This window comes from Acomys minous, assembly GCF_964271855.1.
Source record: "Acomys minous genome assembly, chromosome: 2".
Taxonomy (NCBI): domain Eukaryota; kingdom Metazoa; phylum Chordata; class Mammalia; order Rodentia; family Muridae; genus Acomys; species Acomys minous.
In genome coordinates this window covers 49320170-49333431 of record NC_140484.1, presented here as the reverse complement: position 1 = coordinate 49333431, position 13262 = coordinate 49320170, and the positions used below count along the sequence as shown (strand labels likewise).

The 13262-nt window shown below is 49.9% G+C and overlaps 1 protein-coding gene and 1 long non-coding RNA gene across 2 annotated transcripts in view; both read left to right on the top strand.

Annotated features, from left to right (window-relative positions):
- Positions 1–12086, top strand: part of LOC311609536 (uncharacterized protein) — a 33343-nt gene extending 21257 nt beyond the window's left edge. The window contains exons 12-21 of the mRNA XM_084802726.1: positions 3284–3884; positions 4481–4584; positions 4809–4963; positions 6673–6841; positions 7272–7395; positions 7510–7625; positions 8933–9147; positions 9275–9383; positions 11167–11370; positions 11674–12086. Of these exons, the coding sequence (XP_084658852.1) occupies positions 3284–3884; positions 4481–4584; positions 4809–4963; positions 6673–6841; positions 7272–7395; positions 7510–7625; positions 8933–9147; positions 9275–9383; positions 11167–11370; positions 11674–11764 (1888 nt within the window). The 3' untranslated portion in view covers positions 11765–12086. The remainder of the gene's footprint in view (positions 1–3283; positions 3885–4480; positions 4585–4808; positions 4964–6672; positions 6842–7271; positions 7396–7509; positions 7626–8932; positions 9148–9274; positions 9384–11166; positions 11371–11673) is intronic.
- Positions 4970–5854, top strand: LOC311586163. The gene is made up of 2 exons (XR_014775465.1): positions 4970–5263; positions 5428–5854. It is a non-coding gene; the product is annotated as an uncharacterized lncRNA (long non-coding RNA).
- Positions 12087–13262: the final 1176 nt, after the last annotated feature.

Below are 13262 nucleotides of genomic sequence, written 5' to 3'. Positions count from 1 at the left end.
GCACAGAGAAGTCCCATCCCTAAATTTTTAATGACCCACAAGGTCAACAAGGGACAGTCCCCAGATCTGAAAATCCTGGGATCTTGCCACAGTTCGGTTCCTGGAGTCTCCAATGGAGTCTTTTATAGACTCAGCCAGACTTGGGACTGGTCAGGGGTTGTGTTGGCTAGTTTTATGTCAACTTGACACAAGCTATAGTCATTAAAGAGGAGGGAACCTCAATTAAGAAAATGCCTCCCTAAGATGCGGCTGTAGGCAAGCTTGTAGGGTATTTTCTTAATTAGTGATTGATGGGTGAGGGCCCAGCCCACTGTGGGCGGAGCCACTTCTGGACTGGTGATTCTGGGTGCTCTAAGAAAGCAAGCTGAGCAAGCCACGAGGAGCAGGCCTATAAGCATCACCCCTCCATGGCTTCTGCATCAACCCTGTCTCCAGGTTCCCGCCCTGTTTAAGTTCCTGTCTTGATTTCCATCAGTAATGGACTATGATATGAAAGTGTAACCAAATAAACCCTTTCTACCCCAAGTTGCTTTGGTCATGGCATCTGTCCCAGCAATAGTAACTCTAACTAGGACAGGAGCTAAGAAAGAAGTTCTTAACCAGAGCAGGATTAAGCACAAGCTTGGAGAAGGAGGGTGCTTGCAGGAGATCGCCCTGCTACCCTCAGGACTCCACCTACTCCCCAACGAGAGCACTGTCTTAGCAGGGGACTGACCCCACAGCCCCTAAGCTGTTTGTCCAGCTGTCCTCGCCTCCACAGGCCACAGGTCTTTATATACCTTGGCCTGGAGAATGAATCAGGCATCTGGACACCCATTGAGCCCAAGCTAGAATCAATAAATGCTGGGAGGGGGAGGCTGGGATGAACCGCAACTGCCTCCGGCTCTCTCCTCTACATGCAAAGTTAGCTCTTACCTCCAAGACCCCTCTAGCATGGCAGCGAACACCTCTAGAGCCGTAGTTAAGGGTTCAGCTTTTGGCCACACATAGGGGCTCCAGGCACTTGGGAGGCTGATATCAGAGAGCTGTGAGTTTGAAGCCAGCCTGGGATTATATAATTAGACCCTAGGAGGAGGAGGAGGAGGAGGAAACTAGCTTTGAAGTTAAGGCCCTAGTCTAACACCTCATGTGTCTAAGGACCCAAGTAGACAATAAATTCCTTCCCAATTTAATGAATAAAAGTGCAATTTGCATAAGCATAGTATTTGACCTTTTTTTTTTTTTGTGGGAGGTTCTTTAGGATAGGGTCTCATGAAGTGCAGGGCGCCTGCAAGCTCACTATATAGCCAAGACTAAGCTTAAGATACCGATCCTCTTGCCCAAGCTGAGCTCCTGAGCTCAATCCTTCCAGGACTAAGGGCACAAACTTGTGTACTTGGATAAAGACTTCTTTAAACTCTTTACCTGTGTTGGCTCATTTAACCCTCAAAGAACAAAATAAAGGGGACATGCAAACCACCCCTAGCTTGAAAGCAATGCACAGAGGTAGAAGGAGTTAATAACTTGCTCCTGGTCAAGCAGCATGAGAAGACAGAAGGAGGGCCAACTCCAGGGTTCCATCATTTGTACCAGAGGCACCTTGTAAATCAAAGCTACAGAGTAACAACCTGCTCTCGGCCTCCCCAGACTGTGATTCAAGTATTCAGATCCAACAGAAACATCCAATTAGTGTTCAACACTGCCTCAGATTGTGAGTTACCAGGGCTCAGGAGCCAAAAACCTGTTGGAGGAATTCTAGTCAGGTCCTAGACTTGTGGCTAAAAATAAGACAGGTTCATGCTCATTAAAAAAACAAAAAACAAAAAACAGAAGAGGGAACTAGAGAGGCAGCTCGGTGGTTAAGAGCACTGGCTGCTCTTGCGTAGAATTCTGGTTCAGTTTTCAGTACCTACATGGTGGCTCACAACTGTCCCTAATGCCATTTCCAGGGAATCTGACACCAAGCATGCATAGGGTGCACAGATACACATGCAAGCAAAACACTGATACATACGAAATAAAGTAAAAAATATTTTAAGAAATTAAAAAAAAAAAACAGAACAAAGGGGGAGGAAATTGATTCAAGATCATTAAAGGAGGAAAGAGGACCAGTGAGACGGCAGGTAAGCCCGCCTGCTGCCAAGCTGCTGATAAGGTCAAACCCTAAAACCCACAGGGTAGAAAGAGAACTCACTGCTGCAAGTCATCCTCAGAGCTCCACACACAAGTTGTGGCATACACACACACACACACACACACACACACACACACACACGAGAGAGAGAGAGAGAGAGAGAGAGAGAGAGAGAGAGAGAGAGAGAGAGAGAGAGAGAGACTTTAAGGTAAACTGTGTAGTAGTCCTAGCACCTGGAAGGTGGAGCCAGGAGGAACCATTCAAGACCAACCTTGGCTACATATTGACCTAAAGGCAACCCTGAGCTACATGAGATCTGGTCTTTAAAAACAAATAAAAAAGAATAATCAAAAACATGAAAACTTGGGTGGGAGGGAGGAACCAGGAGGAGAGGAGAGAGGGGGCTATTATAGGAATGTAAAGTGAATATATAAATTAAAAATAAATTTCAAAAAAAGGAAAAAAAGAACAACAAAAGAACATGAAAACTGAGACACACACCCCCTCCCAAAGAGTGGTCTCTATCATGTCTGATTTTACCCTTGGTGCCCGTGCCTTTCAAGAGCGACCTCTGACCACTGTTGTTTCTTCCAGTTGCACAAAGCTGTGATCCTGCAAGACATAAGCTATCCTTGAAAGACCAAAGATCAGGTTTGCTCAATTTAGCAAATAAGAATACAAGATTCCCAGTCAGATCTGAATCTCAAATCAATGCATAATTAATTTGATGTATAAACATGGCCTATGCAATATCAGGGCTACACTGTTTAAAAACTGGTCAATATGAAGTTCAGGTTCAAAGAGACTTGTCATTTTTCTCTGGTGTTATCCCAAAGGCAAACTATGGTGTCCACAGAACCACACTTCCCAGAGCCCAGACTCCTCAATAGAAGGAAGACAGAAGGTCCCACCTTGTCCCCTTCTGCATCCAGGGTACCCAAGTGGCCTCCCTCAGTGAAGCCACTCTGAGTCTCATCCATCCTCTCCTGCCCTTTATACCCACTTGGAGAAATTCCACTGACACAAGGAATACTCACAGGGTTAATCCTTCTGACACCAAGTCACACTTTAACTCATTGTCTTCAGGACAAAGATTAAAAGCTGCCTGCGTAAGAGTCAGGGCTCCAGCAGGACCCTGAAAGCTGAGCTGTCCAGACCCCCGAAGTGAAGAAAAGAGGCAAGGGCGAGGGAGGGAGGGCCAGAAGCAGGGGATAGAGAAAGGAGGGGCAGTCCACCAGCCCAGGGAACCCACACAGAGCCGGCTCAGTTCCAGCTCCAGGAGTCACTCAGCTGCAGAGGCAGTGGCAGCCCCACTCCTCAGGCAAAGGGCAGCAGACAGACAGACAGAGGTCTCGGGACTGGAGGTCCTCAGTCCCTGACCCACCCGGCCTGGCCCAGCCCCATGGCCTTCAATGACATCCTGAAGCAGGTGGGGGGCGTCGGGCGCTTCCAGCTGATCCAGGTCACCTTGGTGGTTGCTCCCCTCCTGCTGATGGCTTCCCACAACACCTTGCAGAACTTCACTGGCGCCATCCCCGCTCACCACTGCCGCCCACCCATCAATGCCAACCTCAGCCAAGATGGAGGGCTGGAGGCCTGGCTGCCCCTGGACGAGCAGGGACAGCCCAAGTCTTGCCTCCGTTTTACTTCCCCACAGTGGGGACCACCCTTTCCCAATGGCACAGAGGCTAATGGCACTGAAGTCACAGAGCCCTGCATTGATGGCTGGGTCTATGACAACAGCACCTTCCCTTCAACCATCGTGACTGAGGTAAGAATTTGGGGCTTTCTCTCCATGTGACAGACTTCTCCTCTCACACAGCCAGACAGCAGACAGAGAGAGAGAGACAGACAGACAGACAGACACACACACACACACACACACACACAGAGAGAGAGAGAGACAGACAGACAGACAGACAGACAGACACAGAGCGAGAGAGAGAAAGAGAGAGAGAGACAGACAGACAGACAGACAGACAGACACACACACACACACACACACACAGACAGACACAGAGAGAGAGAGAGAGACAGACACACAGACACACAGACACACACAGAGAGAGAGAGAGAGAGAGAGAGAGAGAGAGAGAGAGAGAGAGAGAGAGAGAGAGAGAGAGAGAGGGAGAAGTTCTCCAGGGGCCTAGATTGGAAAAATGAGATGAAAACATTCAAGAAAATGGTGTTTGTACAGAAGACAGACGCGGAAGCTTCTGGGTGTTTTAAGTGTTCCTAGCTCCCAGGGACTGTGAGACAAACAGCAGAGGATGACACAGACCTCAGAGGACCTTCCTAGAGGAGACTGAGGGGCCTGCCTGCCTCCGAGCTCTTCTCTGCCCAACTCTAGCTTACCTCTCCCCACAGTGGAACCTTGTGTGCTCTCATCGGGCCTTCCGCCAGCTGGCCCAGTCCCTGTACATGGTGGGAGTGCTGCTGGGAGCCATGATGTTTGGCTACCTGGCAGACAGGTCAGTCCTGGGTAAGCCAAAGAGCTGGGCTAAACTGGGATCGGGGGCCCCTGGCTGGACTCAAGGCAGGGGTGGCTGGCTTAAGTGCACGGCTCAAGACTACTCTTGGGGCCTCAGAACGCAGCCCAGGGCCTCATCCCAGGCAGCTACTCCTCTTCTGTGTAGCTCAGCCTGGCTCCCAGCAGTCCTCAGCCCCCTGACACAGGTCTTCCCTTCCCCCACAGGCTGGGCCGTCGGAAGGTACTGATCTTGAACTACCTACAGACAGCTGTGTCGGGAACCTGCGCAGCCTATGCCCCCAACTACACTGTCTACTGCATTTTCCGGCTCCTCTCGGGCATGTCTTTGGCCAGCATTGCAATCAACTGCATGACACTAAGTGAGGCTGCTCATCTCTGTCCCCTCTCACCACCCAGTCCTGCCAGCTTCCTCCCCAAGCCCTTCACTCCCAAGCCCCATCTACTCTCAACCCAATAGCTCCCTCGCATCTGCAGTTTCCAGTCAACACAACACTGCCTTCCCCAGCTCACGCTGCCTTGACTCCTCACTTAGTAACGAGATTGCCGACTCCCTGGTCAGAGTGGCCAGGACAAGCCAGGTTCAGGAGACCTTAAGAGTAGTGAAGACTATATCCAAAGGCGATCCAAAGGCTAGTGAGACAAGCTAGGCTTGGTGGTGTGTGCCCATAATCCCAGCGCTCAGGAGACAGAGGTAGGAGAACTGTCCCAAGTGTGAAGCCAGATGGGTCTATATAAAGTTTCAGGGCAGTCTGAGCTAAATTCCAAAGAAGGTGGTGATGGCAAGATGTGTCAGAGGATAAAGACACTTGCCACCAACTCCGAGGCCTGAGTGTGATCCCCAGGGCTAACATGGTAGAAGAAGAGAACCAACCACTGCAAGTTAGTTTGTCCTCTGACCTCCACACACTTGCTATGACATAAGCGTGCGCATGTGCACATGCGTGTGTGTGCACACACATACACACACACGAGGGAGGGAGGGAGAGAGGGGGGAGAATAAATAATAAATAAGTGTATTTTTAAAAGAAACACTATTTAGAGATACTAAAGTCACTCCCAGGCAAGAAGTCAGATGTCACTGCATTTTTGTTGGTGTTGTTTACTTGTTTTGTTTTGATTCAGGGTCTTACCATGTAGCCTCCAACTCATGATGCTCAGCTTCCTCCTTCCAAGTGCTGGGATTATAGTCATACACCAGCACACCCAGATCTCTCTCACTTTTTTAAATATAAAAATCATAATTACTTTAATATTGTGGCTCGTCTGATATTTCTAAACAAGGATAAGCCAGCATCATAAGCACCAAATACACTTACTGACTGAAAATAGTGAGTTCATGGATCATCAGTATGCTTCCTCTAGTATATCACACACACACACACACACACACACACACACACACACACATTCACTTTCCCAGATAATAAACCTGAGGCTGGGGAAAAGAAAAGAAGTTTACCTGCAGTCATCCTTCAAGCCCAGAAAGAAATCCAGGAATTCACAATTCTCTTGACGAAAGGAACTAGGTAGGCCTGAGATAGAACTGGGACTTGCCCAAGGCTCCAGCCTCCGAAGTTAATATAAATATTCAAGTCTATCTCAGCAGCAGACTCAGAAGGCCACCGGGAACCCAGCCGGTCCTCTCGAGACCTTAGCAGAGCCGTGGTCCCCTCCCTACCTGGACTGATGCTCCAGGATGGGGAAACCATAGTGCTCGGACCACTGAAGGGTGGGTCCAGTCAGGACCGAGAGGAAAGAAGTAATTTCTGCCGAGAACAGACTGAGTGGTCAGAGTCACTCTGCAGGGAAAGGGGCTGTAGTCAGGCCCTTGGGGCAGGGCCAAAAACCAGCAGGAGCACAGAGGAGGCAGTTCCTGGGGATCCTGAATCTAACTCCCAATTCCTACTTCCACTTAGCATCTCCACTCTCCTTACCTTGGCCCCCAGCCTCACCGATACATCTTCTCAGAGCCCTGGGGAAGAGCATGGGTGGGAAGGAGTGAGAGAGGGGTCTCTTCCCGCCTAGCAGCCCCGTTACTTGCACCATTGCCACTCTAACCCCTTTCCAGATGTGGAATGGATGCCCATCCACACCCGCGCCTATGTGGGCACCTTGATTGGCTATGTCTACAGCCTGGGCCAGTTCCTCCTGGCTGGTGTCGCCTACGCTGTGCCCCACTGGCGCCACCTGCAGCTGCTGGTCTCTGTGCCTTATTTCGTTGCCTTCATCTACTCCTGGTATGTGGGATCTGGGGTGGAAAGCAATGCCCAAAGACTACGGGGCTACAAGAGACTGGCCATCTCCCAGAGCAGGGCACAAACCTCCTCCCCCCCACCCCAGAGAATCCATCAAGCCAGGAAGCTGACCCTAGTCTAGTGTTTCCACTGAACAGACTCTGAAGCCAAGGCTGTGGGAGAGGGCAGCAGTTCTCTGGTATCCACAGTTTGACCTGCCTGCTGGTAGTTTTTTCCTATCTAGCACCCAAGAGCTGAGCTTCTGGGTTGGGGATGAGTCACTGGAAACTGCTTTGTCCTTAAAGGGGTCTTGGCAAGAGCCCTGGTCCCCAAAACATAGATTAAAAACCCTTCTGCGTATCTCTAACCCGAAGACTGCAACTGAGGCCAGGCCGACATCCAACATCTACCCTCCCGCCATCTCCTCTCCCAGGTTCTTCATTGAGTCAGCCCGATGGTACTCCTCCTCGGGAAGGCTGGACCTCACCCTCCAAGCCCTGCAGAGGGTGGCCCAGATCAATGGGAAACAGGAGGAGGGAGCTAAGCTGAGCATAGAGGTAAGGCCTGAGCTCCAACCCAAATCCCAATACCAAGACCCAGAACTCAGAGGCTGGACCAAGAAGGGGTCCCCTAGGAGAAGCTCAGGCCCTGAGTCGTGCCCATCTCATCAGGTGCTCCGGACCAGCCTGCAGAAGGAACTGACCCTAGGCAAAGGCCAGGCCTCGGCCATGGAGCTCCTGCGCTGCCCCACCCTTCGCCGCCTCTTCCTCTGCCTCTCCATGCTGTGGTAGGCTCAGACAGGCATCCTCATGGACAAGCAGGATGATTAAAAGACAAAAGAGCAGGCTGGGGGAGGGTACGAATGAGATGGCGGGAAAGACACGTGACGGGGAAGAAAAGTCAGCCGATCTACTCCGAGGAGTAATGAGAGCCGGACAGAAACAAGAGTCCTCCAGCTCACCCCAGTCTCCAGCTTCAAACTGGCCACTGGTCTCCCAGCTTCTCTCACCAGCCCTGTCCCAGTATAAACCACTTCTTCATCAGGACCAATAGTCTCCAGAGCCCACAGATTTATACTGTGAGGTCAGACCAGCATGTTTTAGAAAACACTTTACTGCTCTGGCGGGGCCTGGGGGGAAAAACACCACAGGCAGAAGAAAGCCCACACTTACCCCCAAAACACACCTGGGACAAAGGTGATAGAAGCCCAAGTCTCTCTTTCCCTGCGCAGTGGCCCCATTATCTCTCTCCTATGCATCACCATGGTGATTCCATCGCAGTTAAGTGGGGGCACAGCCTGCCAAAGAATTCTCCACTGCCAACTTTGGGGTTATTCTCTGCAGAGGGTTTTATCCTCAAACCTAAGCTCCGTGAACCCCTAAACATCCATCCCAGAAATACACAGATGTCCCAGAAGATCCTGGCTGTCAGCAGCACCGTGATGTGGCTCACACTGTAAGCCATCCTCCCTGAGCCCAGAATAAGATCAAGAGTGAACGTGGATAAGCAACTAAGTGAAAGTTTCCCGGCTCCCGGGGGTGTCTAGTTAGCACAGGACTGAAGCACTGCCCCAGTACTGCAACTGCGCAGTTGGAGTATACCATTGTTAAATGTCTAAAGAAGCAACAACCATAGCAGTCCCTAGGTCCCAAAGTAGGGTACCCTACACATCACTATATTTATGAGTGCATATTATATATCATATGTATATTATGAGTCATATGTACATTATGAGTACTCTTGGTTTTGTTGTTGTTTTGCTTTGTTTTGTCTTCTTGGTTTTTGTTTTGTTTTGTTTTGTTTTTTTGTTTTTGTTTTTGTTTTTGTTTTGTTTTTTTTTTTGGTTGGCTGGTTGTTGGTTAGTTGTGGTTTGATTTGGTTTGGTTTTGGTTTTTCAAGACAGGGTATCCCTATGTAACCTTGGCCGTCCTGGAACTCACTATGTAGACAAGGCTGGCCTCAAACTCAGAGATCACCTGCCTCTGCCTCTCATAAATTAAAATTTATTAAAAGTGTGTGCCACTACCACCCAGCTAAGAGCCCCCTTGCTTACGCCTGTCTAAACAGCTCCACATCCCTCTTCCTCCTCACCAGGTTTGCCACTAGCTTCGCCTACTACGGGCTGGTCATGGACCTGCAGGGCTTTGGGGTCAGCATGTACCTTATCCAGGTGATCTTCGGAGCCGTGGACCTGCCTGCCAAGTTCGTGTGCTTCCTTGCTCTCAACTCCCTGGGCCGGCGGCCTGCACAGTTGGCCTCCCTGCTGCTGGCCGGCATCTGCATCCTGGTGAACGGCGTCATACCGAAAGGTAAGCACGTACCAGCATCTTGGCTCTCAGTCCCACCCACTTACTCCTACAGACATAACCCAGCTTCTCAGAAGAAGGAAAAAGTCAGTAGTACCTCCAACCTCCCACTCTCCCTACTCCTTTCTAGACCAGACGATCATACGCACCTCCCTAGCTGTGCTAGGGAAGGGCTGCCTGGCTGCGTCTTTCAACTGCATCTTCCTGTACACGGGAGAATTGTACCCCACAGTGATCCGGTGAGTGGAAGCCCAGGGAATGGAGGGTTTAGGAAAAGACAGCCCCTTTCCCACATTAAAGCCAGAGCCCCAGAGCATATCCCAGTATCCAGAACATCTCAAAAAAAAAAAATCCACTAAGGCAGGGTATATAGAAACCATTCAGTTGCACGTGTCAGGATCTGCCGGACAGAGGTGTGGCTGTCCAGACTTCATTTAACCCTAGAAGAGATCTAGAAGTTACCTGCTCGACCAGGGTAGACTGCCACATCTCAGAGGCAACGAACTGAAGACTCCGAGACACAAATTACAAGCTGTGGCCGTATTAAACTCCATCTTAAACCAACCAGTACCTCTGAAGCCAAAGTCACGAGCATGCATGCAACTTCCTGTAAGAACCACAACATGCCAGCCATATGCACTTTAGAGCGAAATGGGAGAGCCATTAACGAATCAGATATAAGGGAGCGCTCAGAGGTTAAGAGCGCTGACTGCTCTTCTAGAGGTCCTGAGTCCTGCAGGTATACACGCAGGCAGAATATGTTACATAATAAATAAATAAATCTTTGTTTTAAAAAAAAAAAGAAATAAAATGCCTACTTTAAGAATTGAATGCATGCATCACATGAAATGTGCAAGACCTGAGAAGTCATGGTGCCAGAATAAGAACACTGAGGCATCTTGGGTACTATACCTTTACGATTTCTAGAAAAAGTATGTACTGTGTACCAAGCACTCTGGTACTACGTACCAAGTACTGTCTTAATCTTTTCACAAATATTAACTCACTTATTTCTCAAACTAGGGTTACAGATGGTTATTAGCTGCCCACTAGGTACTGAGAACTGAACCTGGGTCCTCTACACAAGTAGCCAGTGTTCTTAGGCAGTGGGCCATCTCTCCAGCCCCTCAAAGAGAATGAATGTTCTTAACACACAAGCAACATGCAGATTCCAGGTCCCTTCGCTTGGGGATTCTAATGAATGGGTCTCTGTAGTGGAGACACCTGTAATTCATAAGGTATGCAGGTATGCTGGGGTGTAGCTCAGGGGCAGAGCAGTTGGCTTGTGGGTGTGTGGTCCAGACTCCATCCCTAGCTCAGCCACAAAAAAAAAAAAAAAAAAAAGAGAGAAAGAAAGAAAGAAAGAAAAGGAAAGCAAAAACATTCCAGAATCACAGATCCTACCCTATGGTCTCATGTGGCAGCTGGCTCTGAAGCCCAGAGATGTAAAGCAATTGGCTGAAGGTCACACAGCAGCTTAAGGACAGAGGCAGAACTCAGTTTCAAGTCTCCCAATTCTCTCAATGTCCCTGTTGCTTTAAAAGTCACTACAATGGGGCTGGAGAGATGGCTCAGCAGTTACAAGTGCTGACCGCCGCCCTTTCATGGGACCCAGGTACAACTCCCAGCAACCACATGGCAGCTCACAACTGGCTATAACTCCTGTTCCAGGGGATCTGATACCCTCACACAGACATGCATGCAGGCAAAACATCAATGTATATAAAATACAAGTAAATAAACTATTTATATATATATATATATATATATATATATATATATATATTTTTTTTTTTTTTTTTTTTAAGTCACCACAGTGGCCTGGAGATGCAGGTCAGTAGTAAAGTGTCTGCCTGACCTGTGCAAGACCCTGGCTTTGATTCTAGCACAAACAACAGCCAAACACAAAAATCATTTGTTAATCAAGTAGGAAGAAGGAGACAAAGGGATGTCTGGGGCTACTCTGAATGTGGCTGCTGGTATCCATGCCAGAGCCCTAACCAACACCCACCCTGACCACAGGCAGACAGGCCTTGGCGTAGGCAGCACCATGGCCCGAGTGGGCAGCATCGTGAGCCCGCTGGTGAGCATGACTGCGGAGTTCCACCCTTCCTTGCCGCTCTTCATCTTTGGCGCCATCCCTGTGGCTGCCAGTGCTGTCATCCCCTTCCTACCCGAGACCTTGGGCCAGCCACTGCCGGATACAGTGCAGGACCTGAAGACCAGGTAGGCACACCCCAAAGAGGCTCAGTGACTTTCTCCAGGTCACCCAGCCCAGGCTTAGGGCAGCCCTGAGGTTCAGACCTAGGCCTCCTCTTCCACATCAGGCCTTCGTCCCTTTTTCTCAGAGCAGAAGATTCTCCCACAATCCTTCTGGGGTCTCTCAGCTCCAGGCAGGAGCAGTTGCCATTTGGGAGCACATAGCAGGTGGTTAGGCACAGCTGAGAGGAGAGCCTGCCCAATAGCAGACCCATCTGGGAGGCTGCAAACACAGATACCTGCTTTCCTTCCCCTCCCCCCTCCACCCAGGAGCAGAAAAAAACAGGGGCAACAGCAGCCGGAAGAGCAGAAGCAGATGATGCCGCTCCAGGCCTCCACACAAGAGAAGAATGGACTCTGAGGACGGATGGGGCTTCACGCAGCACTAAAGGGAGTGGAGTTCTACCTACCGGTCCTGCCATCTGCAGGAGGAGGGGGTCGAGTGGAGGGACCCGACTATCCAAGTGTGGAGGCTGCCATTCAGAGAAATGGCTCCCCAAACGTCACTTCAGTAGTCCCCACTAGGAACAAAAAGTCTGACTGTGCGCAGCTTCTTAAGCAGAGTGCGCGCTTCCTCGGCCATCTTCCAGCTCAGTGGTCATGCCCCCCCCCCCCCAGCTCCCCTGCCCTCTGCCTCTGGGACAGGGCAAAGAATCTCAGACCATTAAAAGACTCTCTCTCCTACCTTGGTCCCTCTCTCTTCTTCTCTGACCCCCACCTCTCGTAGCCAACCATTTCTGTTTTAGCTAAACACCCTGCGCCCCTCTCCTTCCCAGAAATCAGAACGCGGTGAGAAACTGAAATGAAAGCAGCAGCCAGAGGCTCTGCTTTGGGCTCTTCTCCCGCTGTAAGAGCAGATGGAAACTTCTAGCAACAAAAGAGAACCATGGTCACAGGTGGGATGCCTCCTGCAAGTTCAGACCACTAGGCAACCTAATCCTTCCTGTGTTTGCAGAGGTTTTTAATGTTGCTCTGTTTCCTGTGGGCCCAAGGTCTGGTGGAGGGGAGCGAGAGGAGGACTGGATAGTATTGAACAGCCAGGGAGAGCCAGTGCTGAGTGCTAATTAGGTACCAGGTGATGTCTTAAGCAATTTGAATATATTAACTCAGTTTCTCCTCCCAGCCACCCTCCGGAGGTAGATACTGTTTGGGAGTGATTTGGTCTGGTTTCTTTTTGTTTGGTTGGTTTGGTTTTCCTGGTGCAGGGTCGTATCTAGCTACTTATCATCTTGCCCAGCTTGACACAAGCTAGAGTCATCGAGAGAAGGAAAACTCAACTGAAGAAAAAGAAATGTCTCCATCAGTGACCCGTAGGCAAACCTGTGGGGCATTTTCTTGATTAACGGTTGATGTGGAAGGATCCAATCACTGTGGGTGGTTGCCAACCCCTGGGCTCTGGCGGTCTTGGGTGCTGTAACAAAGCGAGCTGAGCGAGCCACTGGGGAACAAGCTAGTAAGCAGTGTTCTTCCGCGGTCTCAGCTTCAGTCTCTGCCCTGACTTCTCACCGTGATGGAGTGTGACTTGAGAGTTGTAAGACAAAATAAACCCCTTCCTCCCCAAGTTGCTTTCAGTTACCGTGTTTGGTCACAGCAACAGAAATACTAAGACAGGGGTCTCGTGTATCCCTGGCTGGCCTTGAACTTAAGTAGCTGAGGGTGACTTTGAACCTTGATCCTTCTGCCTCCAACTCCCAAATGCTAGTGATACAGGTGTATGCCACATTGTTCAAATCTAGTCTCTTTTCAGTCAGTCTGTCAGGAACCTTAGAGCAAGGTTAGAGCAAGATGGAACACTCCAGAGAACTCTCACCTGCCAGGTCCTGACAGAGTGCCCCCTCAGAAGCCAGTTCTCAGGAGTC